This window comes from Marmota marmota, unplaced genomic scaffold (assembly GCF_001458135.2).
Source record: "Marmota marmota marmota unplaced genomic scaffold, marMar, whole genome shotgun sequence".
In the NCBI taxonomy this organism is placed as follows: Eukaryota; Metazoa; Chordata; class Mammalia; order Rodentia; family Sciuridae; genus Marmota; species Marmota marmota.
In genome coordinates this window covers 1,386,288-1,413,550 of record NW_026000101.1, presented here as the reverse complement: position 1 = coordinate 1,413,550, position 27,263 = coordinate 1,386,288, and the positions used below count along the sequence as shown (strand labels likewise).

Below are 27,263 nucleotides of genomic sequence, written 5' to 3'. Positions count from 1 at the left end.
ATATACACACACACACACACACACACACACAATGGAATTTTACTCATCATTAAAAGAGAATAAAATCATGGCATTTGCAGGTAAATGGATGGCATTGGAGAAGATAATGCTAAGTGAAGTTAGCCAATTCAAAAAAAAATGCTGAATGTTTTCTCTGATATAAGGAGGCTGACTCATAGTGGGATAGGGAGGGGGAACATGGAAGGAATACATGAATTCAAGATTGGGAAGAGGGGTGGGAGGGAAAAGGAGGGGACAGGGGATTAAGAAGGATGGTAGAATGTAATGGACATCATTATCCAAAGTACATGTACAAAGACTTGAATTGGGTATCAACATACATTATATATAAACAGAGATATGAAAAATTGTGGTATACATGTGTAATAAGAATTGCAATGCATTCCGCTGTCATGTATTTTAAAAAAATAAAACCAATAAAAGTAAAAAACAAAAAAAGAATTGCAGGGACAATTCAATGATTGGATAGCTCAATAAAGCTTATGTATAAGAAATGTAGATACACAGACATAAATCTGCAATTGGTAGAGAAGTAGTTGTGACTCAATTTAGCCAGGAGAGAATCATGTTAGTGGATTGCAAAAGTATTTTGTTTTTATGATCTCAGATTGTCCCTGTCATATTAGTGATTTATGAGATTGTTCATGTCCACCAGAATAATCTAGAGCCAGCCATGAGAGTCAGGCCAGCTGTGAAAACACTGAAGCCTAAATGTGAGAGTCGGGCCAGTCCCAGGAGATTAAGGGGTGCTTTTCCTAAAGTTTGGAAGTTGTCGCTTCTGCAACCACAGGCCCACAGCCTCTTTCTGTGACTCCAGGTAGGGGAGAGGAGCTGTCCAACTCCCTTGGAGTTGAAGGGGAGGGTCTCTCTGGCTCAGCTCCTGGACCTTGGAGGTGCATCTTCAGCCGGCACCCTTGCCTTGCTTTTGTGACACTTGCCCCCAAACATGCATTATTGGCTCAGATCTGTCCTCAGATCCCAGAGGACAGCATTGCTAGGCCCCGTTTACTCTCTGGTTCCCACGTGATTTCCCCTTTTCTTTCATTAGAAAGGGCTTGCTCTGCTTCTGATCTATAGACATTCCCCTCTGTCTTTGAGTGTTCTTAATATTTCATGCCTCATTTGCACAAAATATTTGGAGTTGAAGGGATGGGTCTCGGTGTGAGCTGTCTTGATCTGGAGATAGACAAGGGGCTTTTCATGACTTTATCTGGGCTATGTTTTCTTGGCATGTGGTACTGTCCAGCCATTTCCCATTATCAATGTAGCTCTTGCTATTGTTATTATTTCCTAAGTATTCTCCAGGATATTGGAACATGCAGTCTGGCCCTCACCATTCCTGTCCCTTAAATGCCATCATTAAGGAAGAGCAAGTCAGCTATGGTGGCATGTGCCTGAACTAAGGAGGTTGAGGTAGGAGGATGGCTTGGGCGAGAGACTTTGAGGCTAGCCTGGACAACATTGTGAAACCCATTTCAGAAGGAGTGGGGAGGGGAGGATCCTACCATAACTGGTGGGCCTTCTACATAGCCTTTTGCCATATTTTGGCAACCAGACCAAGTATTTGAGGAGTAATACACCTGAACCTGATTAAGCCTTCTTCTGGAGACACAGAAAGATACAGGGAGCTTCAAATGTGTAGATAGTATTCTCTCATTAACCTTCATGCCCATGATGATGGAGCCTTTATTTTTGCACAAGGCATGCCAAAACCACATTGAGCTGGTGTCAGTCACACCACAGCCACTCTCTCAGTGCCACATTGAAAAAGATAATTCTAAGATAATAATATGGAGCGCTTGGGAGGCTGAGGCAGGAGGATCATGAGTTCAAAGCCAACCTCAGCAAAGAAACTATGCAGCAAGTCTTATATTCTTATAGTACACATGAGGGTCTTATGGGGTCACTAAAAAATATGCAGATAAAAGGGCAAGCAGCCTTCAGGGGACTTGGGATGATGGTCCGAGGATTACTGCAGGAGACGGGAGAATCCTGAAACTCAGAGTAGACTCTGAGACACTGGAGGAGGAAACTGGTGCTGGGACCAGGAGGTCCTCTCATCCTCCCACTTTAGCCTCCCATTCTCCCAGAACAAGGACAAGTCACAGGACTCCAGGGCTGATCATTTATTGAAGGGGTAGAGAAAGACCTTCTTCATGTAGAGTTGACCTGGGTGTGGCAAAGAGAGAAATTTAGAGAAAGCCTTTGATTCTTGGTGATTGGATGAATCTTCCTCAGCAATCTGGGAAGATCCTCGAGATCCAGGATGACACATTCGTATGTGACAGTGGTGGAAATCAGGTGACAGAACTTGTCATAAGATGGCGTAGCAGTGAGGAAGGAGATAGATGATGCTGGAGCCCAGGTGGGGAAACTTTCTCTCTGCCCTGGAGAGAACACAGAAACTCATCACTCATTCCTGGGATTGAACTGAGGACAAAGGGAAGTTCTTAGTTTTTAAACCCAATTCTGTTCTTCAGGTTGGAGGACAATGGAAAGATCAGTCAGTTCCATTCTGGAGTGAGAAATCAAGGATGTGCAGAGTCAAAGAAGACATTCTGATCCTAACTGGAAGGTGAGATGGCTTCCTGGGCTTGGAAGATGGACCACAAACATAGATTCATATTTATATGGGTTTCGTACTCACACCCTATTTTTATTTCACCATTTCAACTTTCATGTCCTGATAACCTTAAGCTCATTATCAGGAACTGAGCCTTTTTCTCCTCATCCCCTGCTCGCAGCACTCTGTAAGGAGCACGTCACTGCTTCCGCTTTTGGTTGCTTAGGCCATTTGTGCAAAAGTTCATGGTAAGACTAGGTCCTGACCCAAGGTCATGCAACTGAAAACTGTGTACAATTTGGTCATGTGTACCTCCCTCTGCAACAAAGATAGTTGGAAGGGGAAAAAGTAAATTGGGTAGGAGAGCTTCTCATTGCCTGCCATCTGTGTGACATTACCACAGCACATTGCCCAGGGCAGAGCACCAGATGTGTAATGCCAGTGGGCTTATAGAGAGTACAGAAAGCCCTCGATGTTGTTTTTCTTCATGCAATCTTTGGGCACAAGTCCCTAATGGTTTATGAAGGCACTGTTCCCTGGTCCACCCCCTCTGCATGAGGGTCAGAGATCACCTACCTGGAGACTTAGGACTGTGTTCCTACTCGGGCCTGGATACAGCGGTCTGCAGAGCCACAACAGAAGACATTCAGATAGACAGGAGCCCCATTATATTTCCCTAAGAGGAAATTGGATGCTTCTACATGTTGGGACAAAGGATGCTGATTGTCTTCCCTTGGATTTTCCTTTTCTGTGGACATGAATTTCAGGAGGAGAAAGCCAGCTAGCTAGACTTACCAACAGTGGTCAGGTCCGATATATCTTCCTTAACAATTCCATATTTTTTACAAAATTTTACAAATTTCTTCTTGAGTTCTGAGCTCATATCTGGTGCTTGACCTGTGGGAACAGTGACATTACTGCTGTGACTTATGTCTTGAGGATAGAGGAGAATGAGAGGACAGGGCTCCAGGAGAACAGGAAAATGGATGGTGACAATTGTATGTCAGGACCTGTTCTGAATCTGACATCAATAAGACATCTGTCTGGCACAATGAGAGATCTCCTGATCTTCCCTTCAGTGATCCTGAGGACTCCGAAAGATATACATCTGTCTTCAGTGGGGAAGAGAGGGTCCAGGATAACCTTGGGCAGATCACTTTGTGTCTAGGCTTCCTTCCTTCCCTTTCCTCCCACCCAAGATGAGTGTCCGCATGAAAATACTCTACCATAGAGCTGCATCAGTTGGAATGTATTCCCATTATTTTCATTTATGAGATAAAAAATAATATAGTTACAATAGTCTGTTTCAAGTACTTTAAATATATTATGTCCATCATCTGTGAAGGAAACAGAATACAGCTCAGAACTTCTTTATTTTGTGGGAAGCAATGGAAACCTTTTACCTATTCTTTCCATGAAACAAACACAATGCATCTTCTAGAAGAGACAGTGAAGATGTCCAATGCCCGGGTTTCATGAAGGACTTCTTAAAAGGACACTGGTAAATAGACCATGAGTGTAGAACATTCAGTCTCAGCAGCAACTCACCCTCTATCCTTTCTGAGACCTGTCCACCTCCCTCACCATCTCTGTCAATAATGCTCTCTGTCTTCCCAATAAGCCCTCTGGAATTACATATCTGGTGCTACATCCTGGGCAATATGTGTGGCAATGCCCCCAGGCATCATCACACAGATGGCAGAAAAGGAGCAGCTGTCCTACCCAGTTTACCTTTTCCCCTCCTGCCAATAACCTTTGTTGCAGAAGGAGGTACATCTGACCAGACTGCAATCTTTATTTGATGGTATTATAGGAATTGGCTTTTGCACATAAGTTTATTCTAGATATCAAGGACATTGGCTATTAGATGGCCACTATTATATTCCTTAAATAAGTATTTATCAGTTATTGATAAATATCTTGATGATATTGGAGTTCAGTAAATTCCTTGCAGTTGGAAATATAATTTAGAAAGAACATTTGTTGTATATTTACATATATCTTTATATACACCATCCTTTTCTGTTTTGTTTGAAACAAGCAAAATTTCAGAACACTCTCCTTTTTTACTGTAAAAAACATGAGTTGGTGCCTAGGAATCATTCATCCTCTATTCTCCTTATAACCTGAGTTTCTGATTTCACTTACCTTTGAAATATTTTTTGTACATTACCAAAAAGATTTTATTCATAATTGTTCCATATACTTTGATTATTGGAGAATGACTTAAAAAACTGCTTGAATTGCAGTTCAATAATAACTCATCATTATTGCTACTATTCCCATGCTTACTACTAACATACCACGGCCATTCGTCAAGATCATTAGCTAAGTATGCACCAATTGCCGGCCTGACAACTGAGTTCATTATGAACATCACCTGACTCAGTTCTCACAAAAAAAAACCAAGAGGGAGAATCTTTATCACCAGCTTTTGTCCATGGGAAAATGAGGGTGGGGAGGGATAAATATTTTTTCTTGGTACTGGGGATTGAACCCAGGGGTACTTAAACACAGAGCTACATCCCCAGCCATTTCTTATATTTTATTTAGAGACATGGTCTCACTACATTGCTGAGGCTGGCTTTAAACTCATGATCCACCTGCCCAAGCCTCCAGAGTCACTGGAATTGAAGGTGGGTGCCACCACACCTGGCAAGGGATGGGTTTTCTTGGTCAAAATCTGGAAAAAAAATCAAATCAGTCTGTTGATTCTAAATCCCATACCCTTGAACTATTCCATATTGTCATGCTAACCATGATTCAGATATTCCTGTGCCCTCTGCATCCCCCACTTCTAATAAACTTACTCCTGCAACCAATTCTTAACTATGAATCTTGAAAATCCCCAGGTCCATTAAGTCCTGGGCCAGTGTCAACTGAGGGACTGTGATTTTGGATGCATGCTTAGTATGTATGTGCACATGTCTGTGTGCATGAGTGTGTGTGTGTGTGTGTGGTTAGGTTAAGACCATACCTACTCTTTCATTTTCCCCTTCCCATCTAAAAAAGCCACACTTACATTCTATGGAATTTATAAACTATGGAAGAGTTCTTCAAGACACGGATATATTCCACAAAAACCCTGAAGGTACCATTTTCTTCTATCTTTTCTTTTTGATCAGAGGCCAGGAGAATGGCATACCACTCCCCTGAATACTGCAATAAATAAGAAAAATGATTAAATGAGAAAAGAGGAGAGGGAATGTCACACAGACACTCTTCTCCTTGAACTCTTGGTCTATGGGGCAGGACTCAGGATGAGAAGAGGGAATTAGAACTCAGATCATTTGTCACGACACCTAGGACATTTCCACTGTCTCTTCAGTGAAAATGGAAATCCCCGGCACTGTTGCATTTTAATATGGCACAGTTGCTCTTAGTTCAGGTCTGAACCCACTCCTTTAACATGCCACCCTTTAAAATAAAAATGTTAATGCTCCAGAGCTTTACCTTCCGTGGATCAAATTTTCTTTTCCAACCATAATGGGTTCCTTCCGTGTGAGCACAGATGAGGATCAGTCCCAGACTCAACAACAGGAGCTTCATCTTGGTAAGGAATAAAACTGTCTCTTCACAGTCCCCAGGACTGAGCACATTCCCACTGTAGCATCACCCTTCTATCTTTTTATCCATCTGGGTTGTGGTTTTTTTTTCTGTCCAGGGGCCTCCACCTTTCCTCCTTCCTGTCCTTGGAATGGTCTTTCATTCACTGGTGTGAAGTCAAGGATTGTTCCTGCCCTTTTGAAACCTGGCAGTCCCCCCTCTTTTAAATTTACTTAGTGACCTTAAATTTCTCAAAACACATTCCCATGAAGATTCATGGATGCTCTACAGAGCTTCCAGTTGGAACCAGATTTAACTGTAGGTCTGGCTTGTTGAAATCAGAAAGCTCATTGCAAGTTGTGGGAATGAGCATCATTGGGAAATGAAATGTGTGGAGGGTCTGCTCTGCTGTTCTCCTGGGGTATGGCGTTAGGTGAATTACTCAATTTTTCACAAACTTCAGAAACAATGAGACTGTCTCTACCAAAGATGCTGCAAGCATTAAAACAGGGTTGAACAAAACAATGTCCTTAATGTTTGGTATCTTATATTGAGAACATTTAAATTCCTTTTCCTTGTTCTCTGAACCCAACACTGCAACCCTCTGTCTCCCTGCAACAAATGAACAAGTATTTACTTCTGAGTAAGTCTATGCCTTGGGCCCATATGAAAACAGAAGCACTAGAGGGATCTTTTCCTCAGTGGCCCCAAGTCATGACTACAGAACTGGGTGATGCTGGGGAAATGGCGTCCTGCAGAAAGGACTTAAAACATAGGCTTTGGAGTCTTGCAGACCAGGTGTCACTCCCATCTCTGCCATACCAAAGCCATAGGAAAGACTTTACCCTCTCGGAGACTCACCCTCTTAGTAAGGACAATCATTCCTGACAGATTACTGGAGGGTCCAATGGGACAATGCCCATCAACTCCTCAGCATAGTGTCTGGCATAGGTGTAGCTGGTGGGGACAGAGCATACTTCCTGGGAAAGGTGGGGCTTGGGGTAGGTTTTGAATGTTGTGGGGATGGAGATGTGGAGAACATGCAGGAACAGCATTCCAAGTGAGAAAAACATGGTGGATTAGATCCTGTGCTGCCATCTAGGTTTTTAAAAGCTCTGGATCATTCCTGCTGAAAAGCCAAGGTTCTTCATCAGAGATTAAAATGCACACACACAGATAGCAGTGACAAAGATGAAGCGCTTTATTGCAAGCTGGTTCTAGCTTATATAGAAAGTGAAAGTCAGTTATCTTAAACCAGGAAGCTCCCAGGGCCAATCATAGTAAAGGTCAGATCATCACCTATGGTGCATGCATGTCCACCCTGCATAAGATTCATGGGGGGCACGAACTGTCCATGAGCATGGAAGACGGGAGGACCAATTAGAAAATTTTCAAAACAATTTGTTATCCACCCCCTAGCAATTTGCCCACCACCATGTTACATTAGGGGCTCCTTATCTGAAATACCCGGGGAGTTCTTAGCCACCCACTGGCAATTTGCCCGCCGTCATGTCTCAAATGCCCGGGGAGTTCTTAGGGAAACTCCCAACATCCCCCCTTTTTTGTTATTATATAGAAAGGGACATAGATTCATTCTAGCTACTTCCTGCTGAGTGGGGGCATCGCTGGGGAAGGGGTCTGAAGGAGGGAAGTTAGGAGTCCCCACAAGAGAGCTGCAAAGATTTGTATAAGGTCAGATATGACATCACAAAATGTTCCCTGTAGCCAAAGGTCCATTATCACTTCAGTCCAGTCGGTATAAGTCTCTACAGTGGGTACAAGCCAGGCATCATCAGATATCGCTCTCACGAAGGTATCCCAGGAATCCCTGATGAGTCCCTCAGCATTGTGGGGGGTGTTCCCTGGAGAAGATGGTTGATTCATCTGTGGCCAGGAGCTGATAATTTCTAAATAGAAACTGGTTAAAAGTTTGGTTAGAGATTTTACCTACTTGAGTTTGAATAAACTTTATAATACATGGTAAAAATAGACACATTAAAAAGATTACACATAGTGGTCCAAGGATAGGCCATACCTATGCCAGAAGGGGAGTGGACATTAAGGAAGAGAAAAGGTTTTGACTTGTTGGGGTCCTTAAGGTGGCTGCCAGGTCAATGAGCTTAACAACATTGTCTTCTACAAGATCAATTCATTGATATAATAACAGCACTCTTCCCTAAGGAAAAGACAGGTTCCGCCCTTTTTGGCAGTGAGTAAATCTAGGGCCCTTCGATTCTGAAGGGTGGCTTGTGCCAATGAGGTGACCGGTTTTTGTAAGGATGTTAGAAATTCTGCTGTGGAAGTAAGTGCTCCTTCAAGTTTTGAATTAATGTCCTTGACAGCCCATAGGGAATGACCTAAGGCTCCTCCGGACAACCCTGTGCTTGCCGCTGAGGCCGTTAATGAAATGCCTGCCACTAACGGAAGGAATGCAGCCTGTTTTCCATGTTTTAGAGGGTTAAGGATGGATTTTATTTCAGAGCTGCTATAGAGAATGAGTTGTGGAACTATGGTGACTAATAAAAATGGGCTAGACATGTTGGAGAGTATAATGGCGGTGAGAGTGCCATTGCATCAGAAGAAGAGACCCGGTGGGGAATAAGTGGTGTGGTTGATGGTTAGGTTATGGTGGCAAAAACCTGCCAGAAGGGAATTGGGAGTCGCAGATCCCAGAAGGCAAACCCAAGGAATTATGGTGTGGTTATTTTCCTCGGTTCCTATAAAGGAACATTCTGCAGGGGTTTGATAGGATCCTTTTCGTAGGATGAGTTGGGCAAGCTGGAAACATCCACGCTGGAAACTTTTATTGGAACTGCAGCAAGTAAGGGCTGTGCTAGGGAAGTGCACAGAAAGCAATTTGCTGGACTTGCAGTGGGGAAAGTTTGGTTTAGGTAGGACAATGTGTCAGTGATGATCTGTAACCAGGTATAGATCCGTGAAGCCTGAGAGTCAGAAGTGCGTTGGCTTTCTAGGGATGCAAGCAGCTGTTGTTCTGAGTGTTTTATGTTGGTTGAGACAAGAGAGACTGGGGACTCTATGGAAACATATTCCTGGGTAATGGATAAGGAACCACAGGGAGTAGAAGCATACTCACCGCAATAAAAGGAAGCTTTTACTCCTGCTGCCCAGCATGGGTTCCCAGGGTCTGGGATGGTCAGCTTGCATTGGTGGGAGGCAGACTCAAATTTGAATCTTCTTACATTTAATTATCCTGAATATGCATCATGAATTCTAAATGACCAATAGGGGCAGCTTCCGAAGGTTTCCGGCCACTGTTTGCAGTAATCCTTATTTTGGTCATACAAAAAGCATAAGTAAGGGCGGCTGGCTTGCTTAATGAGCTCAGAGGAAGAGGAAGAGAGTACAATATAGATGGCTGAGGAGCACCCTGTTAGGGGATAGTCAGAAGCGGTAGCCAAGCGAGCGGTCCGGGTGATTTTTGTGTGTATGTTTCTCTCACCTTGAATCTCCAGACATATGATGGCGAAGGCATTACCCTTGGGGTGAGGATGAGGATGAGGATCAGAAAGTTAAGGTATATTTTTGGATATGTTCTCAACTATGGGTGTATGGGCAAAACCACGAGAGAGATGAATTTTTAAAGGGTCAGATGGGTGGGGAGAGCAAGAGTATGTAGGTGTGGATTCTTGCGAGTCCTCTGGTCCGATGTTGCCAGAATCAGTTTCCCGGATGCATGGTTTGAGCCCAAGGATTGGGGTTGGTAGGAGATGTGGAGCCTCCAAGTGACATTGAGGCCTTTGGAGACTAGTTGAACAACCTGAGAAGTGAAGGCAGGACTGTTGTCTGACTGGATGGAGGCGGGAAGTTCGAACCTGGGAATGATCTGCTCAATGAGGATGGAAGCAACAGTGTCAGCAGTTTCCCTGGATGTAGAGGAGGCTTCTATCCAACCTGAAAAAGTATCAACCAAAGTAAGTAGGTAGCGGCATATGAGTGAAGTTGATCTACCAGTCTTTGCCTGGCTGGTGGCTCCTCATCTGAGGTGTGGGGAGTTTAGGTTTGATACTTCCTTGTGGGGATATGTAGAGCAGACAGAATAAGCAGAGTGGACCTGCTGGAGAGTAGTTCTCATTCCTAGGAAGTGAAAGAGGGGTTGTGAAAACTGGGAAAAAAGGGTTAGAGAGGGTTTTAGATGGGCACAAATTCTCTGGAGCCAGAGGAGTTGAGTCGTAGGTCTCCATCTTGGGCATCAGGGCTGGCAGTCTTAAAGAAGTAGTTGATTGACCAGCTTGTTGGTGAATTTGTGTATCTGATCTTGCAGGAACTTCTGTAGGCAATTTAATATACATGGTCCTATTAGGAGAAACATAGAGAGGACTAATAGGGGTCCAGTGTGGGGGAGGAGCCAAGGCTATACTTGACTGAACATTCCCCATGGAGACTGTTGGCTAGTTGCTGTCTCCTCTTTTCTAGCTGTTCTTGTCTTTTATTACTCCTAGGAATGACTGTGTTTTGGCTTAACAGTTTTTGTTAAGTGTTTAAGATCAAGCTGGTCAAAATTGACTATGTTTCTATCTATTGTTAAGAGTCAGCCGAGTTCCCATAGGGGTCGCTTGTGTGGGAACTTGAGAGCAGCTTCTTAGTTCTGCTAGTGCCATTTGTGCTAGGATGGGTCCAGGTCTTGCATGACCATGTGTCTTCCCTTGGAAGCATCAGGGATGTCTCCTGTCTTCAATGACCCTCCTATTCATAGCAAGTGTAGTGATTGGCTTTTCATTCTTCAATGGTCTCATTAATCTCCCTGATCAGGAGGTTATGTGGCCCAGAGTTGCAAAGCTCTTTAGAGAAGTTACCTGTTCTCTGGATTCAGATTGATTCAGAGGGCCAGAGCCAAATATTGGTTTTCTTGGCCATTTTAATTTAATTTTAAATCTTTATCATAAACATCCAGCAAATTCAGTTTCACCTTAAATTAAGAGTACTGGGCTTTACCTGAAATCTGGCCTACTTTGGAGTCATTCTGACATGTAGTAAGATGGGAGGCACAGCCTTATCTCAGGTAAGGTAGGGCTCTTTATAAATCTTAGGTAAAGTGTTTTACTATTGAACAGATCTTTGTTTTTAAATATCATTTTATAAAGTTTATATATGTTGTTGCTTGATGTCACATGAATACTAGATAATATAATATATTACATTTAAATTGTACCCAGTATATAGAATTTATATTAATCTTATTGATAACAGGTTCAGTTATAGAACAGCATACAGAAGTTTTGCTTTCTAATCAGAAGTGACCCACTTCTAATGGCTTAATCTATTTTTGGCCTGGAGCATGTTGAGCTCTGCTCTTTGTTAAGAACAGATAAAAATTTTCTCAGCGCCCTCCTAGCCCACTTGGCAGAACATCCTGTTTGCGAGCAAGTCCTCTCAAAGACAACAAAACATCTCGTGTGCAAGCATGATTTGTCGTCACCTTATCTAGACCTTGACAGAATATCCCGTTTGCAGGCAGACTCCATCAAGGACAGTAATAATTACGTTTTCAAGCTAGTAGTCATATCTGATTCTCTATACATCATGTAAGGGGAGGGACTCAGAAGTTCATAGTCTGCAGAAGGTCACATAAAAGCAGCTTTTTCTTTCACTGTTCTGGGCAAGTTAACCCTTCAAGGACATCTGAGAAGGGGAGAGGTTTTTTTTTCCCCCCTTTTTTTCCCTCCACCCTGCCAGCTGTTACCATGGAGCCCAGTTGGTAACTCCTTTATCTTAGAAATGTAGCCATCACTGTAAAGCCCAGCTCAAGGCCAGAGGCCTTATTTACATATTTTGTGAAAAACTAGTAAGGGGGTGTCTAGCTTTTGGAGTGCTGATTTTTCCCAGCCAGTGGCCAAGTAGACAGGGCAACATGAAAAGAGGAAATTTATCAACACTGAACTCTTTTATAGGGATTCTTTTGCTGAAAGTCCTAAAATCAGCCACGGTGAAGACTTCTGGAGAAGGTCAGTTAAGACTTTTCTGTGGGCCTGGTAGGGAGGGGGAAGAGGGGAAGGTGGGGCTGAGAGCAGCTCTGGTGGATCTGAGAATGAGGAAGGAGAGATGTAAAAGAATAATGGTAAAGGGGTTTGGGAATTTCTTAGCAACAAAAACTTGAGCAGTAGAACAGGTAGAGCAGAGGGGAAGATGGGAGTGAGTATCCCCAAAAGCCTGTAAGGGACTTTAAATTCTTAGTAACCTGTTTTCAGTGATGACAAAGCAACTTTAAAGGCTATTTTCACCAGATCTTGAATAGGGGTCTGAGGGCTCTCCTCAGCTGGTTTGAGCTTTGGGTTAGCTGGTAAGAGGACCTGGTGGGACCCGGTGTGGGCACTGACAGGAGTAGAGAGGAGTGAGTGGGTGGAGGGGTACCTCAGTACCTGCTACCTCAGCAAGGGGGCAATGGTCTGAGAACCGGGCGGAGGTTTGGGTTTTTGATCTAGTAATTGGAGGGTAGAAATCAGGTTGCTGAGGTGGGAGTGACAGCAGAGAGTCTGGGGCAGAAGGATGAGGGTGAGGTCTATTGGAGAAGCATAGTTCAGGGTGGGAGAGAAGGAGGGAAAGGCCTCCACATAGGGGGCTCTCCTTCCACTTTTTTGAACGCTCGTAGAAGTTAAAAAGGTCATGAAGAATTTGAGGATCTAGAGACCCCTCTGGGGGCCATCGGTTTTGGTTGTCTAATTGGTAATATGGCCAATTTTGTGTACTGAATTTGATGAGGAGTTTGGGTTTAATGTCAGGAATGAGGGACAACCGGTTAAGATTAGCCAGGAGGCATTTGAGAGGGGAATCAGCTGGGAGGGAAGAAGAGGCTCCCATGATGACTCTTGACAGGAAGAAAAGAGGTGAATGGCCTGGACTGGAACAGATTTTGGTTGAGTTTCCTTCAGGCGTCCCTGAAAGGAGAAGTCAACCAAAGAGACTCGAGAGAGTTGGGGCTGGGAGGGCAAATGAGTCCAACCAGCGAGACCTTAAGGCCAGGAGTCACAGGCCACCTGACATCAGGGCTTTTCCCAGGAGAGGAGAAGGAAAATTTAGATAAAGAGAGCCAGAGAGTGCCTATTCTTCTGTCCCTTATAGCTCATCAACCATGAAATGGGCATCCAGAGAGTCCACCGTAACTGTGAAAGTTGTGGTGGGGTGCGTTCTCTCCTCCAAACTAGGCGTCGAGGGCCTTGATGGACGTTCACAGCCAAAGCCTTTGCATATAACCATTTGGAGATGGATTCCCAAAGAGGGGGAGGGGGACTCACCGGTTGTTGATCAGAATGAGTTACCTATTGGAGAGCCGGTGTTGGGTGGAATGTAGCAGCGCTCAAAAAGGTGAATGAGGACGGCAAACCTTGAGAGAGGGGGTCCTCAGAATGAGGAATTTCCCCTCCCGGGTTTCGGCACCAATGAAAGGCCAAGGTTCATCGTCGGAGATTAAAATGCACACACACAGATAGCAGTGACAAAGATGAAGCGCTTTATTGCAAGCTGGTGCTAGCTTATATAGAAAGTGAGAGTCAGTTATCTTAAACCAGGAAGCTCCCAGGGCCAATCACAGTAAAGGTCAGGTCATCACCTATGGTGCATGCATGTCCACCCTGCATAAGATTCACGGTGGGCACGAACTGCCGATGAGCACGAAAGACGGGAGGACCAATAAGAAAATTTTCAAAACAACTATCTGCCCACTGGCAATTTGCCCACCACCATGTCTGAAAGGCCCGGGGAGTTCTTAGCGAAACTCCCAACACCTTACATATCCAGTATAAAGCATAAGAAGATTGAACACAGGCACAAAAGCCATTGCAAGAACCCTCTTTGCAATTCCTGCCTACAAAGTCAGGCATAGGACTATCTGTATAATGTAGAAAATCTGAGGCTGCAATTAAGCACCAAATATCTTTTTGGTTATTGCCTTTGCTGAAGGTTAAGATATTATCAATGAAACTTTCAGGAGTCATAGCAAGATGAGAGAATGGCTTATGTCCACAAATATAGTCAATATGGAGACAGACATAAGCTTGAAAGAATACAATAATTATGTAGAACCCAAATTATCATTAAATAAGAAATGACATTTATAAATGCAAATGTGAGTTATTGGCCTTTTTAAAGTAGCATCGATCAGGTTGCCAGGCTAAATTTGAACTTTATCATATGGCTGTAAATAATCCCCAAACAATAAGGAGTCATTTACACCATATGGATTTTTAGAGTCAAAATGATAGCATATCTAATTTTATTTTTGTATTGTGAAAATAGTTTTAGATAACTCAATCATACTTTTAGTTTCTTAGATCTTTTGCTAAGTTAAGAATCCAAATTCAATGTGGTTGATTGCAAGTTTCTTTTAAGAAGTAGAAGTGAAACATTCAGTGGCAGTGCTTTCACACCAAGTCCTCCTGGCTTTGGACTTTCTATAGGAAGTGGCATCTTGATGTGACTCTCTTTTATCAATTTTTTGATGGTCAATCTAAAACATATCTATCACCTCTCAGGATTTTATGTTGCACTGGCAAAGCCTTTGTACAGGTCATTCATTTAGGAAACATGCCAAATTTTATTGTAGATTGATGAGGACAGTAAAATATTGGTGGATATTCTGTGGTAATAACTGGCTTGTATGGGAAAGTTGTATTTCAATAATCATTCTCTTTTAACATCTGTCCGGATATATACATAGAGTCTTAAATTCTAAGGACCAGTATGATTGGCTGGTCTAGGTCCTTCCCAAGTTGACCTTTCCTCAAAAGGAACCTTTAAATAGCCAGTATGATCATGATGAGACCAACATACAGTTAGGTTCCTACTGTAGCTAGAACGATGAAATCCAGTCACATGGAGGTGTAATGTGAGTATCTGTAAGATCATCCGTCATATGAGTATCATTAATAAATATTGGGTTGGATTCTCCAGTCCACATTGTAAGGTGCATTAAAGGGGGCCTGGGGTACTGAGTCCAGAGAAGTCTTTCCATAGATTTCCTCACCTGACAGCTCATGAAGCCTGCATGGCTGTAACAATGTGGTTGGATTTTACCTTCCTGTGTCAGGTTTTTCAGCGGTTTCCATGATGAAAGGTTTAGATTCTATCTTTTGCAATCTGGTTTAATGTATTATACCAGATGTACACCAGCAGTAAGATCTTTGTATCAAAATATAAAGAAATTGTTTAAAATATTTTTGTGAGATTTATCATGGGCATGTATGGTCCTGTTTTTCCCCCTTTTTATTTATTAAAATTGAAGAAAAACTTGATGTAAGTTAGAGTATCATTAGCCTTAAGCTGCACATAATAGTCTAGTATAGTAAAAGTATTTTAATAATAAGAAGAGATTTATTATCGTTAGTTGGCCGGGAAACTCGGCAAGAATTATTCATTAGGCATGACAAGGCAATATTATTGGGTTGGAAAAGAATTATAGGAAATAAAAGCTTAATTTTTATCAAATGTATGATTTGATTTTGATTTTAAAGGAATCATGTAATGGAAAATATAATAAGTTGCATATAAAAATTTATATTTTGATACTAACTTTAAATGAACTTGTATGATTATCTTAACTTGGAATGAGGAGAGAGGCAGAGTTTTAACTTAGGAGAGGTGGCCTCTACCAAGGACATGGAGGGTATAAAGAGACACCTTTTTAGAATTAAAAATACCTATGTTTAATGAGCATAGGAAAAACATTTCATCTATTATTAATAATAATAAATGAAATAGAAGAATGAATAGCCTTTTATTCACCAATCTAGGAAAAATTGTTATTATCATTAAATCTAATGTTGATCTAAGCTTGGGGAACCAGTACCTTAAATATTGAAGGGTAAAAGTAAGTCAGTAGTATTGTTGAGGACAGTGAGCTAATGAATTATTTAGAATTTGATATGGCATCGACCCAGAAATGACATCTCCAGGGACTTATGTCAAAATAATCTTTATGCATATCGATATAGTTATGAATAATAACTTTATTTAAGGTAGTAAGATCACCTCAAATAATAATGTACAATGTATAATGATTTTACAAATTTAGAAAATATCAACATGTGCTGTAGGGCCTAACCTTAAGCCCATATGGAGGAATGTTTATCTTGTTCATCGTGCAACAAGGAAGTCCTAACATGGAATATTATGTTTTAGGGCGAAGTGCTGTCAGAACACTAACAAGCGTAATTTCCTTGTTCCTTTGACAAGAAGTTATATCCCTGTTGGGTTACGTGGCAGTTTCTGGACTCTTGGTGTCCTGACTTCCATCAAATGATATGAATGTATTACCCCTGGCCTTTCTGTTATATGTAAATTAGCACATCCATGCTATAAAAGCTATTGTTGTGCAATAAACACTATTCTGTGCAATAAAGTAGACACTTTTTATTCAAGGTAGTAAATAAATCCATCCCTGGAGTGGTTCCTCCAAACCCCTAAGCTCCCCACAGTCAATGTTGGAGGGTTAAGCCTCCCAGTAAACATGATTTCATTTTTATATAAAATATGTATATGTATGTGTATAGAAATCAGTCTAGAAGGCCATATATTAGATGCCAATAGCGGTTAACTGGACAGTAGAATTCTATGGGATTTTTATGTATGTCTCTTAATTCCTGTAATAATGGGTCTTGGGCTAAAGTTAGGTTAGTGTTTTAATCTTGAAATTAATTTCAGTTATTCATTTGAATATCAGTCTATAAACTTTGGTATGCAATTTTTTGAGTTAGCATAAACTAGTTGATCCATTTTAATGTTATATCTAGAATATGAAATGAACAAATTAAGAGAATTTTTAATCCCTTCTTGAGAGAAAGTCTTAAAATATTTTTATATCTTATGTTACCCTTTAAATAAGTTAGTATCTCTTAATTGTCTTTTTAAAAAATATAGCTGTTTACTTTCCAGTGTAGAAAGTACCATATAAGTTCTATAATACATTTATGTAATAATAGAAAATTATATATTTAGGAAACAGATAATTGACATATAAGAATTAGTAATAATCATCATAATTATTGTTTTTAAACCAACCAAATTTAGTTTTCAAAAAGAAGCTTCAAAATTGGAACTTAAGGTGATACTTGAAAGTATTTTCCATCTAATAAAAAATGTATGACTCTTAATTTTTAAAAATCAGTCCTTTTTAAATAATAAAACTTATTGGACATAAGTAATTATTCTATTGGAATGACAGTAGATTAATGTTTTAAGAAGTTTTTATCATCTCAATGCATGGGTATATTTTTGGTTTATATTAGCACACCAATATTTTTGCTTAGGGAAAAGTCTCAAATCTTTTCAATTGATTGTTTTATATATTTATAACAAATTTAGCCACACATAAATCTCTTCTCCAATTATTTAAATTTCTTACATCACTTATCTAGATCTTTTGTACATGACCCTATAAAGGTTTTAATCAGAAAAAAATTCTCACACAGTGTTTTACCACCGAGCTGCAACTTCAGCCTCTCCTTTTCCCTTCTTAATTCCCTTAATACACATCAATGCAGGATTTGTATTGCATTATGAATTTGATAGTTAATTTTCTGTTTTTATGATAGTTAATTTTTCCATAGTAACTATCAGTTTTGACGTTAACACTGCAGTTTTATTTAGATGCAAAATCAATTGAAACAGTTTTTGAATAGACTATATGAAATGGATTTGAAAAACACACTTTATAAAACCTACCTTTCTTCAAATACACTACTTACAAACTTAGCATTATACAACAACTAAATAAGAAGTTTTGTATAGACAGGTTTTGTATATACAGTTTTGTATAATTAATATGCACTTATTTTAAAAGTTTCGGACAAAGAGAAATGCCAATTTAGAGGACATTTCGTGTTAAATGACTGTCACCTTCAGCTTAATTGCATGTGGGTAATTCATCAAAATTTGAAGGAAGAGGGGTGAGCCAAAGCTGCTGAAACATAAAAAAAAAAAAACAGTACTGAAAAAGATTAATTTGATTTAGTATCTTGGTGATTACAGGGTAGACCTGTTCCTACAGGCGACAGATGCAGCTGTCTTCCCAAGATCTCTGTAACTGTCCATGTGTGGATCAGCAAGTTGGCAGAGGAAGGCTCATTGTTTGGATGACCAAACTGAGGCTGCAAAGTGGGCAAGGAGCAGGGTCTCCACCTAGTGGCCAGCAAGAGGACTGCGCTGCATCCGACAACCACTCTGTGGCCACTTGCTCTGCAGGATGAATGCCTTTCTACTCTGCGCATTGTGAGGATTCTGTGGTCAGAAAAATAGCGTGGTTCAATATAATTTGCAACTAGCTGGAGAGTCTCGGCCGAGTACCGAAATGGCACACGTTATGGTCCTTTTAAAAAATAGAAAATGCTTTCACTTTGAAAAAAATTCAGAAATGTACCAACGGCTATTGACTTGAATCCATTTCATTGATTTTCATTCCCAGGTGAGACCTATTTTCTCTACAACTTCCAGGGCAAGCTTCTACAAATGGAAATGAGTGATATCACTTGACTCCATTGCTCAAACTCTCCAGTGTCTTCCCATCACTCCTAGGAACCAGCCCAGTCGCTTAACCATACTCACTTTCCCAAGTGCAACCTCAGTCCTAGCCACGCGCTCTCTCCCCCTCTCCCTCTCCCTCTCCCTTTCTCTTGTTTCTTTCATTTTATTTTTTAACTTTTTTGGTTCTTTTTAGTTATACATGACAGTAGAATGTATTTTGACATGTCACATATACATGGAGAATAACTTCCCATTCTTGTGGTTGTACACGATGTGGCATTATACTGGCCGTGTATTCATATATGAACATAAGAAAGTTATGTCTGATTCATTCTACTGTCTTTCCTATTCTCATACCTCCTCTCTTCCTTTCATTCCCCTTTGTCTAATCCAGTGAACTTCCATCCCCTACCCCTTGTGTGTTAGCATCCACATATCAGATAGAACATTCGGTCTTTGGTTTTAGGGGGATTGGTTTATTTTACTTAGCATAATAGTCTCCAGCTCCATCTATTTACTGGCAAATGCTATAATTACATTCTTCTTTATGGCTGAGTATTATTCCACTGTGTATATATATCACATTTTCTTTATCTATTCATCTGTTGGAGGGCACCTAGGTTGGTTCCATAGCTTAGTTATTGTGAATTGAGCTGCTATAAAGATTGATGTGGCTGTATCACTATAGTAGGCTGATTTTAAGTCATTTGGGCATATGACAAGGAATGGGATAGCTGGGTCAAATGGTGGTTCCATTTCAATTTTTCTGAGGAATCTCCATACTGCTTTCCAGAGTGGTTGCACCAATTTTCAGTCCCACCAGCAACGGATGAGTCTACCTTTTCCCCCACATCTTTGCCAACGTTTATTGTTACTTGTATTCTTGATAAGTGTCATTCTAACTGGAGTGAGAGGGGATCTCAGTGTAGTGGCTGGCTCTCTCTTTTACTGGCCCTTTTTCTGTTCCACTTAAATGAACATCTAAAGTTCATTTCACATCATTACCTTAGCAATTTCTATTCCCTCCACCTAAAACACTTTTCTCCTATATTTTTGTAAGACTGGTTGACCCCAAAGTCACTCTCCAGTTCTGCTTTATCTTTCTTTATAGCACATAGTCCCTGCCATTCTATTATATTTTTAGTTACTTGATTTTCCTCTGTCTCTCTCAGTACAGGCATTTTTTCATGCTGGTTTCTTGCTGTGTCCTTAATGTCCAGAACAGTGCCTGGCAAAAGCAGGCCCTAAATGGACACATGGCAAATAATGAATAAAGGGATGGTAAGACACTATGTGGCAGGTCAAAAATCCTGCTTTAGCTGATTCACACCAAAGGTTTTGTTTTGGTGGTGGTGGTATCTTTTAAAATAACAATTAAAAAAATCCTTCCACCTTCCCCTCAAGAACTAGCCAAAAGCAGTGTGGGAATAAAACAAGATTCACTCCCATGGTGACATTGGAGACACACAGGTAGCCTACCTTACACTAGAGACAGAAGAAATCACTGCAGGGCACTGAATAGCCATTGGTTATATTTTTACAACTCTTTTTAATCATTCTCTTATTGAACATTTTACTAACTTTTCTCAAAAGAGGAAAATACCTATATATCTCAGAAAATTGCATACTGAAAATAATTAGGGCATATTTGTTAATACAGCACTCTCCCGTACATGGTCGAAACCAGACTATTCCCGGGGGCGGGGGACCTAGTCTTTTCTCTCCTCCAATCATTGTCCCCATCTTGCAGTTTGGTTGGGGAGAAGCACAGTCTGGCCTGGAAGTGGAGGTGCTGTGAAGAGAGTTGGTGCCATCAGAACGGCAGATCCCCAAGGTGGCTGTGCCCTGAGAGCCCTGTGACAAGGACAAGCCAGGGACCTGGTGGGCAGAGGTCAAACTGCAGCCCTGCCAGTCAGCAGGCTGCTAAGGAGGCATGCACAGTTGATGTGGCATCCAGTAGGAGGTATCCAAAGTGTCCCTTGGGTGGTCACAGTGCCACTTGCATTTGGAGCCTGGTTAGGCTGAGACGGTGCTGGGGCAGGAGAGGTGATGGCGTCCCAGAAACAGGGTCAGGGTGATGCACAGCCTGTGAACAAGGTGATGGGGATGTGTGTGGTGTGGGGCATCCTTGTCAGAAATCAGGAATTTTGTTTTTATGGTGCTAGGGATCCGTCCAAGGGCCTCACACCTGCTGGGCAAACACTTTGCCACTGAACCACATCCTTAGTCCAGAAACTGGGGACTTGAGAGGTTTGGGGATTGTGAGTCTGTGGGTGTTATGGTGAGAGCCAATGATTGGAGGGTATTTGCTGCTGAGATGATTGGAAGTGACTGAGGAGACACTTTTGTCTCCTCTTGGGGGTATCTGCAAACTTTGGTAAATCCTGGGATTTTTTTCCTTGCACTAAACCCAGGGGTGCTCTACCATTGAGCTACATCCCTAACTTTTTTTTTTGAGAGGTTCTCACCAAGTTACCCAGACTGGCCTCAAACTTATGATCCTCCTGACTTGAGAGTTGGAGTTGCTGGGATCACAGGCTTGTGCCACTGTGACTGGCCTGGCATGGGTTCTTTGAAGTGGATTGAGTGGATCAGATATCAGTTCAGTTCAGGAGCTTCTGGATAGAAGTGTACAGAGAAAATAATTCTGTTTGAAGGGAAATAAGAAAATAGCTTATTCTAAGCCAAGTACGAGTGACCATAGTCTGGAAACAAGGCCAGGTGCAGTGCTGAACACCTGTAATCTCAAGGATGCAAGTTCAAAGCCAGACTCAGCAAATTTAGGCCCTAAGTAATTTAGAGAGGCCCTGTCTCAAATTGAAAAAATCAAAAGGGTTGGGGATGTGGCTCAATGGTTAAGCACCCATGGATTCAATCCCTGGTACAAAAAATAAAAATAAAAAATAAAAAGGAAAGAACATTCTCCATTTGAACCTGGCTTTCTTGCATATATTTGGATTATCTTTTTCCACCTTTCTTCAAAGTGAGAATATCAATTGTGAGAAGTGTCATCCTAGAGATGGGCTGGAATTGTGGCTCAGCGGTAGAGCGCATGCTTAGCATGTTCAAAGCCTTGGGTTCACTCTTCAGCATCACATAAAAATAAACAAAATAAAACTATTGTGTCCAACTAAAAAAATAAATGTTTTTTAAAAAGTGTCATCCTAGAGAATAGGGAAGAAACTAAGAGCTCTTCTTCGTGTCCTCACACCTTCCTTTTCTTTCCCAGTGCTTCTGCTTCCCACTACCTGCTCAGCAGCTGCTTGGTCTGTGGACACTCGGGCCTTTTTCAAGAGCTGTCGAAGTTTGTCCAGTTCCTCCTGCTGCGACTTGCGAACCTCGGCCTGGCAGCGCTCTTGAGCTGACTTCCTTTTCCTTTCTGAGAGGTCTAAGCTCTATCTAAGTAACTGCTTACCCCTGCCCAAATTAGGGTTTTGATTTATATTTTACATATCATCCACATCTGCTGTTTTGAATTTCCTTCTTTTGTTTTATATTGATTCTCTCCTAGATTTTGGAGTTGGCAATTGAATTAATTTCTTAATTTCCTTTCATTTAATGGAAACTCCTTAGAGTCTAAATGGTGATTCCCTCATCCACCCACCAGGTTAGCAGAGATCTTTCTGGCAAAAACTTCTCTATTCCCAGGGCAAATCAACAGTTTCCCCAAAGGCAGGGCCCTGGAAAGCATAGATAGAAGGCTGGGGGCTGCTAGGCAGAGACGGAGCCCTTGAAAGTGAGGTCACTGCTGGCTTTGGGGAGATGGGAGCTGAGGCTCTTTGTCGGACTTTCATGCAAGGCAGCCACCTGCTTCCTCTTTTCCTCCTTTTTGCCTCCCTCACGCCTTACTAAGCTCTGGCAGCAGGCCAGAGAGACCAGCCAAGACACCTGTTCAGGAGCTGAACAGACACCATGAAAGAAAGCGAAAGGGACACCAGACCCAAGCAAAGAAAGAGAAAGGGACACACTGTTCTCTACCAGAAGAGAGCAGGGTGTCACTGCAAGGGGACAAACCTGGGCTTGGCTTTTGAAAAGTGGCGTGTGTGTGTGTGTGGGGGGGGGGTGTATGTGGCACACCTACACATGCCCTTGCTCCTCCATCTCTCTCTCTTGCAAAGAGCATTTCCTCAGGAGCTAAGCACATAATGCAGGGTTATAGAAAAGTGAGGGCCCCAGGAGCTGAGACGAAGCCCACCAGGAGTGGACACAAACCTCATCCTCACTCTGCCTGGAGCTGGAAATGGACCATCTAGAGCCTGGGTAAAGAGAAATTAGAAAATTAGAAGAAAAAATTCAACTTACTTAAATGACAATGAAGATACCATATCAAAATCTGTGGGATAAATTACATGTAGAGGAAATTTTGTCACTTTAAATATTTAAAATATGAAAAAAGTCTCAAATCATTGACAACATTTCACCTCATGAAGCTTGGAAAACAAAACCAAAGTAAGCCCAAAATAAATAGAAGAGGCAGGGTCAACAACACATCTCCCACCCTTTCCTTGGCCCCCTCGAGCCCTCGGTGTTGAAGTGCAGGCTCTGGCACATCCTTTCTGGCAGGGAGCGCATGGTGCAGGGGGAACTCTTGCTTTGGTGGCCCACTGCAGCGTTAAGAGTGGCACAAGCCAGGATGGTAGTTCTTTTTTCAAACCCCACAAAGTGGTGGTTTCTACCAATGTGAATCTTTTCAATCTGGACCATTTTCCTTGGAGAAGAGGAGTAAGGTTGAGGAAGCGCCCTAAGCAACCCTTGAACCCTCCTAGCCTGGCCCTTCTTCCTCCTCTTAGTGCTGAAGGCAAGCACCTCTGCTTCAGGTAGAAGTAAAACAAACAAACAAACAACCAGAAACAAAACAGGAGATTGTATTGTTCCCAAAAAACAAAAGAAGGACAAGCATATTTCAAGAATCAAGGAGGAATTCAGTATACTGATTTGTCTTCTGATGGTAAAGATGATGTTTCCTTAAATTGCTCCAATATAGCTTGAGAGAAAAAAAGAATTCAACAAAGATGCCATCATGGTTGTTTTTGAACCATGTGAAGATGGAGTTCAAGGGCTTCCTACCATGAAAAGCAAGGAAAAATGATATTTCAGAAAATATTGGAGGACCTGAAGGACACTCTGCTTCAGAACTGAAATAAACTTTCCTCACAAAAAGGTGGCAGTGGTTTACTTAGGGGTGTTCCCTTTATAGTCACTAGATGTTGTAGCTCTAGTGATGATCAAATTCTCTCTCCTGTGTCCACTGCTATGGTTGGACAGTAATTTTTCTGAAAGGCATCTTATGTTTAAGTAAAAAGTACTAACTCTTATTTTACATAATAACAAATGTGAAAATCAGACATTAAACAGAGAGAGGATATAGTGATGATAAAACAGCAATCGATGAAGTGAAAGATAAACAGGGAAAAAAAATAAAGTCAAAAGTTCATTCTTTCCAATGTCAACAAAATGAATAAATTCCTAGTTAGGCAGATCCACATAAAAAAGAGAGCAGTCACAGAAAACCTACATCATAAAGGAAAGGGCCGCGGGGGGTGAATCTTTGTGGTCCTTGCAGACATTAGAAAGATAAGAGAATGTTATGGTTTAGAGGTGGTGTCCCCCAAAAACTCATGTGTAAGACAAACTAAGAAGGTTCAGAGGAGAAATGATTGGGTTAGAAGAGTCTTAATCCAATCAGTGAATGAATTCCCTGACAGAGATTAACTGAGTGGTGACTGAGGTGGTGGGGTGTGGCTGGAGGATGTGGAAATTGAGGCATGGCTTGGGGATATATATTTGTATCTGGCCAGTGGAGTCTCTCTCTACTTCCTGATCATCATGTAAACTGCTTCCCTCTCTCATACTCTTTTGCCAAGTCAGCCTCACTTTGAGCCCCGAAGAATGCAGCTGGCTGACTACGAACTAAGACCTCTGAAACTGTGAGTCCTCAAATAAACTTTTTCTTCCCTAAAATTGTTCTGGTCAGATCCTTTAATCACAGCAGTGCTGACTAAAACAGAGAATATTATATCATCTTCATGTCAATGAATTCAACCTCTTCTATGCAATGGGCAAATTCCTTGAAAATAGAATTTTAAAATCTTTCACAGTAATAAACAAAATCTAAATAGTCTTAAATCTATTAAGTAATTTAAATTTTCCATAAAACCCATTCAACAAAGAAAACCCCATTAGTAAACTCTAACAAACATTCAAGGAAAAGACTGCACCGATCATACACAAACTTTGTCTCACAATAAAAAAAAGTGAGGAGGAACAAGCCTTAAATATTTTTATGAAGCCAGAATAACCCTATTAATAAAACCTATAATCATGTTGCAAAAAATAAAATTCACAGGTCAATATTCCTCATGAATATAGATGCAAAAATTCTTAATAATGACAAGTCAAACCCAGCAGTTACTAAAAGATAATGTATTACAACCAAGTGGAGCTTAAGCTAGAAACACAAGGCTGCCTTAATATTTGAAAATCAATGTAATTCACTACATTAATGCAATAAAGGCAAAACTCTATACATCAATTATTTCAATTGATGTAGAAAAAGCCTTTGAGGACATTTAATATGAAATTTCTCAGCTAACTAGTGGTGGAACAAACTTCCTTAATCTGATAAATGGCATCTACTCATCAGTAGATGTTGACTGTTGACCTATTGACACAAGGGAGTCAGAGACCAGGTGGTAACCACAGCGTCATGTTCAGTGTAACCCCTGTTCCAGGAAACAGAACCCTTAATCCAGCACAACCTAAGTATGTATGAAAGGACTCTGGGTGAGATGGGGTGAAGCTTGCTCTGGACCTGTGTAGGACAGCTGTCAGAAACAGAACAATCTACTGGGCAGAGCTTCAATGTAGGCACCACAACTTAGGCAACAGCTGTGGGAAGACATCCGTGAAATGCATGAAATGTGCAGTCATCCAGGGAATACGTCTGGCACTGGGACTCTGGGGCACTCCCACAGAGACAGACCACCCAATGCACGTGACCTTCCCCTCCTCTCTGCTAGAAAGGTCCCACGCAGCAGCATCAGAGATGGGCATAACCCGTCAGGAACCGAGCAGCCTACCTGCCCCCACCTTTATCCTGTTTGGTGAAGAACTTCCTATCCAGGCCTTGATGTTTTCCAATATAAATAAAGCAAACACAGGCTTCTTTGTTGGTTAGAAGTTGGACCTGTCTGGTCAGCTTGCCTCCCTTGACCCTGCTTTGAAACTCCTCTCTGTGGTTTGTGGTTATTTCACTGTTCTATTTTTCTTAGCTTTCATTTCTCAACCAGCCCATCCCATCAGAGGGGAACCCCATTTCCATGACCTGTGCAGGATGTGGGTGGTAAACAGCACCTTATCCCTGAAGAGCATCATTGCTAACTGGGGCCTTGGCCAAAAGGTCTTAATTCAAAATTTGATTAGAATGGCAGCTTTTAGGTGATATGGTATGTTAGGAGAGGGTGTCGTGTTCATATATCCAATTTCACACATCCTTTACCACAAAATGAGCACCTTGGGCTGAAAATGGGTTTCAGGTTCCCACATGCACAAAATTCTGTACTCAGTAAGTCCTCAATTAGTGATGCAGCCAGAGTCGCTGCAAACAGTGAAAGTGACCCCATATCCAGGGTAGGAACCAATTCCAGTAAAGAAAAATCATCCCCTCTCCCTGGGTGGAAAGTGCCTATTGTAATCAACTTGCCACCAGCTGTGTGGAGGGATGATCTCCATAGGATGTTACCACATAGAGGCATAGAGTTAGCCTATGCTGCTGAGGCTTTGGGCATTCAAAAACATCAGCTCAATCAGTCTTAGTGAGGAGACCAGACTGTGGGCCCATTTAATATCTCCATCCTGGTAATCATGGTTTTCCAATTTATGAGCCCAATTAACAAGCACTGGGTGCCAAACACAGAGCCTGACTGACATTTACTAGGTGAGTCATGTTCTCCACCTGGTTATTGCTTTATTCCCCAGGGGATTCTTTGTAAAACATAAAGGTTTTCATCTGTGCACAATCCCATGGATCCAACTAAATGTCTCTTGCTGAATTCCTTATCAGCAATGTCCTCATCTTAATCCTTTCCTGTCTCCGTCCAACCAGCCTAGTCATTTGCCAGCCTTACTGCATTTTGTGCTGCTATAAAAGAATACTTGAGAATGGATGATTTATAATAAACAGGAGTGTTTTCTCACAGTTGTGGAGACTTGGAAGTCCAAGATCAAGATACCAGAAATTTCCATGAAGAATTTTATCAAATGCTTTTAGAGTACCTAGTACTTTTCTTTATTAATGTAATTTTTTACTTTTGAACAACTCTAGAAGGCCTAAGCTAAACCTTACTGCTAATTTTACTGAACTGTTAATTTGATTTGCTAATGATCAATTTGGAAAATGTAAGTTCCTTTCAATCTATATTCATATTCCTTTCCATATGCCTACCCCCCCACACACACATATCCCCTTGTTCCTACTTGCTAGAAATTTTTGATTGATTTATTAAATTTCTGTTTGTATCTATTCATTATTGTATGTTTTTATCTTTATTAATGTATTCCTTTTGGTTTATATTCTTCTTATTATTATTATCTTTTTAAAATTGAATACTCAATTTTTGTTCTAGCTTTATTTTTTCTAATCATTGCATTTTTTTCTTTGTTG

General features: G+C 41.3%; 1 protein-coding gene across 3 annotated transcripts in view; it reads right to left on the bottom strand.

Annotated features, from left to right (window-relative positions):
• Positions 1-2,132: 2,132 nt before the first annotated feature.
• The window catches only part of Zfp37 (ZFP37 zinc finger protein), a 51,360-nt gene continuing 26,229 nt past the window's right edge, over positions 2,133-27,263 (bottom strand). Inside the window, exons 4-6 of one of the 3 annotated variants that reach the window (XM_048783189.1) lie at positions 3,380-3,481; positions 3,161-3,206; positions 2,133-2,408 (exon numbers count right to left, since the gene is read on the bottom strand). In XM_048783189.1, the coding sequence (XP_048639146.1) occupies positions 3,169-3,206; positions 3,380-3,481 (140 nt within the window). In that variant the 3' untranslated portion in view covers positions 2,133-2,408; positions 3,161-3,168. Of the gene's footprint in view, positions 2,409-3,160; positions 3,207-3,379; positions 3,482-7,085; positions 8,049-22,698; positions 22,858-27,263 lie in introns of those variants that run through there. The other 2 variants (XM_048783191.1, XM_048783190.1) reach the window with 2 other exon arrangements.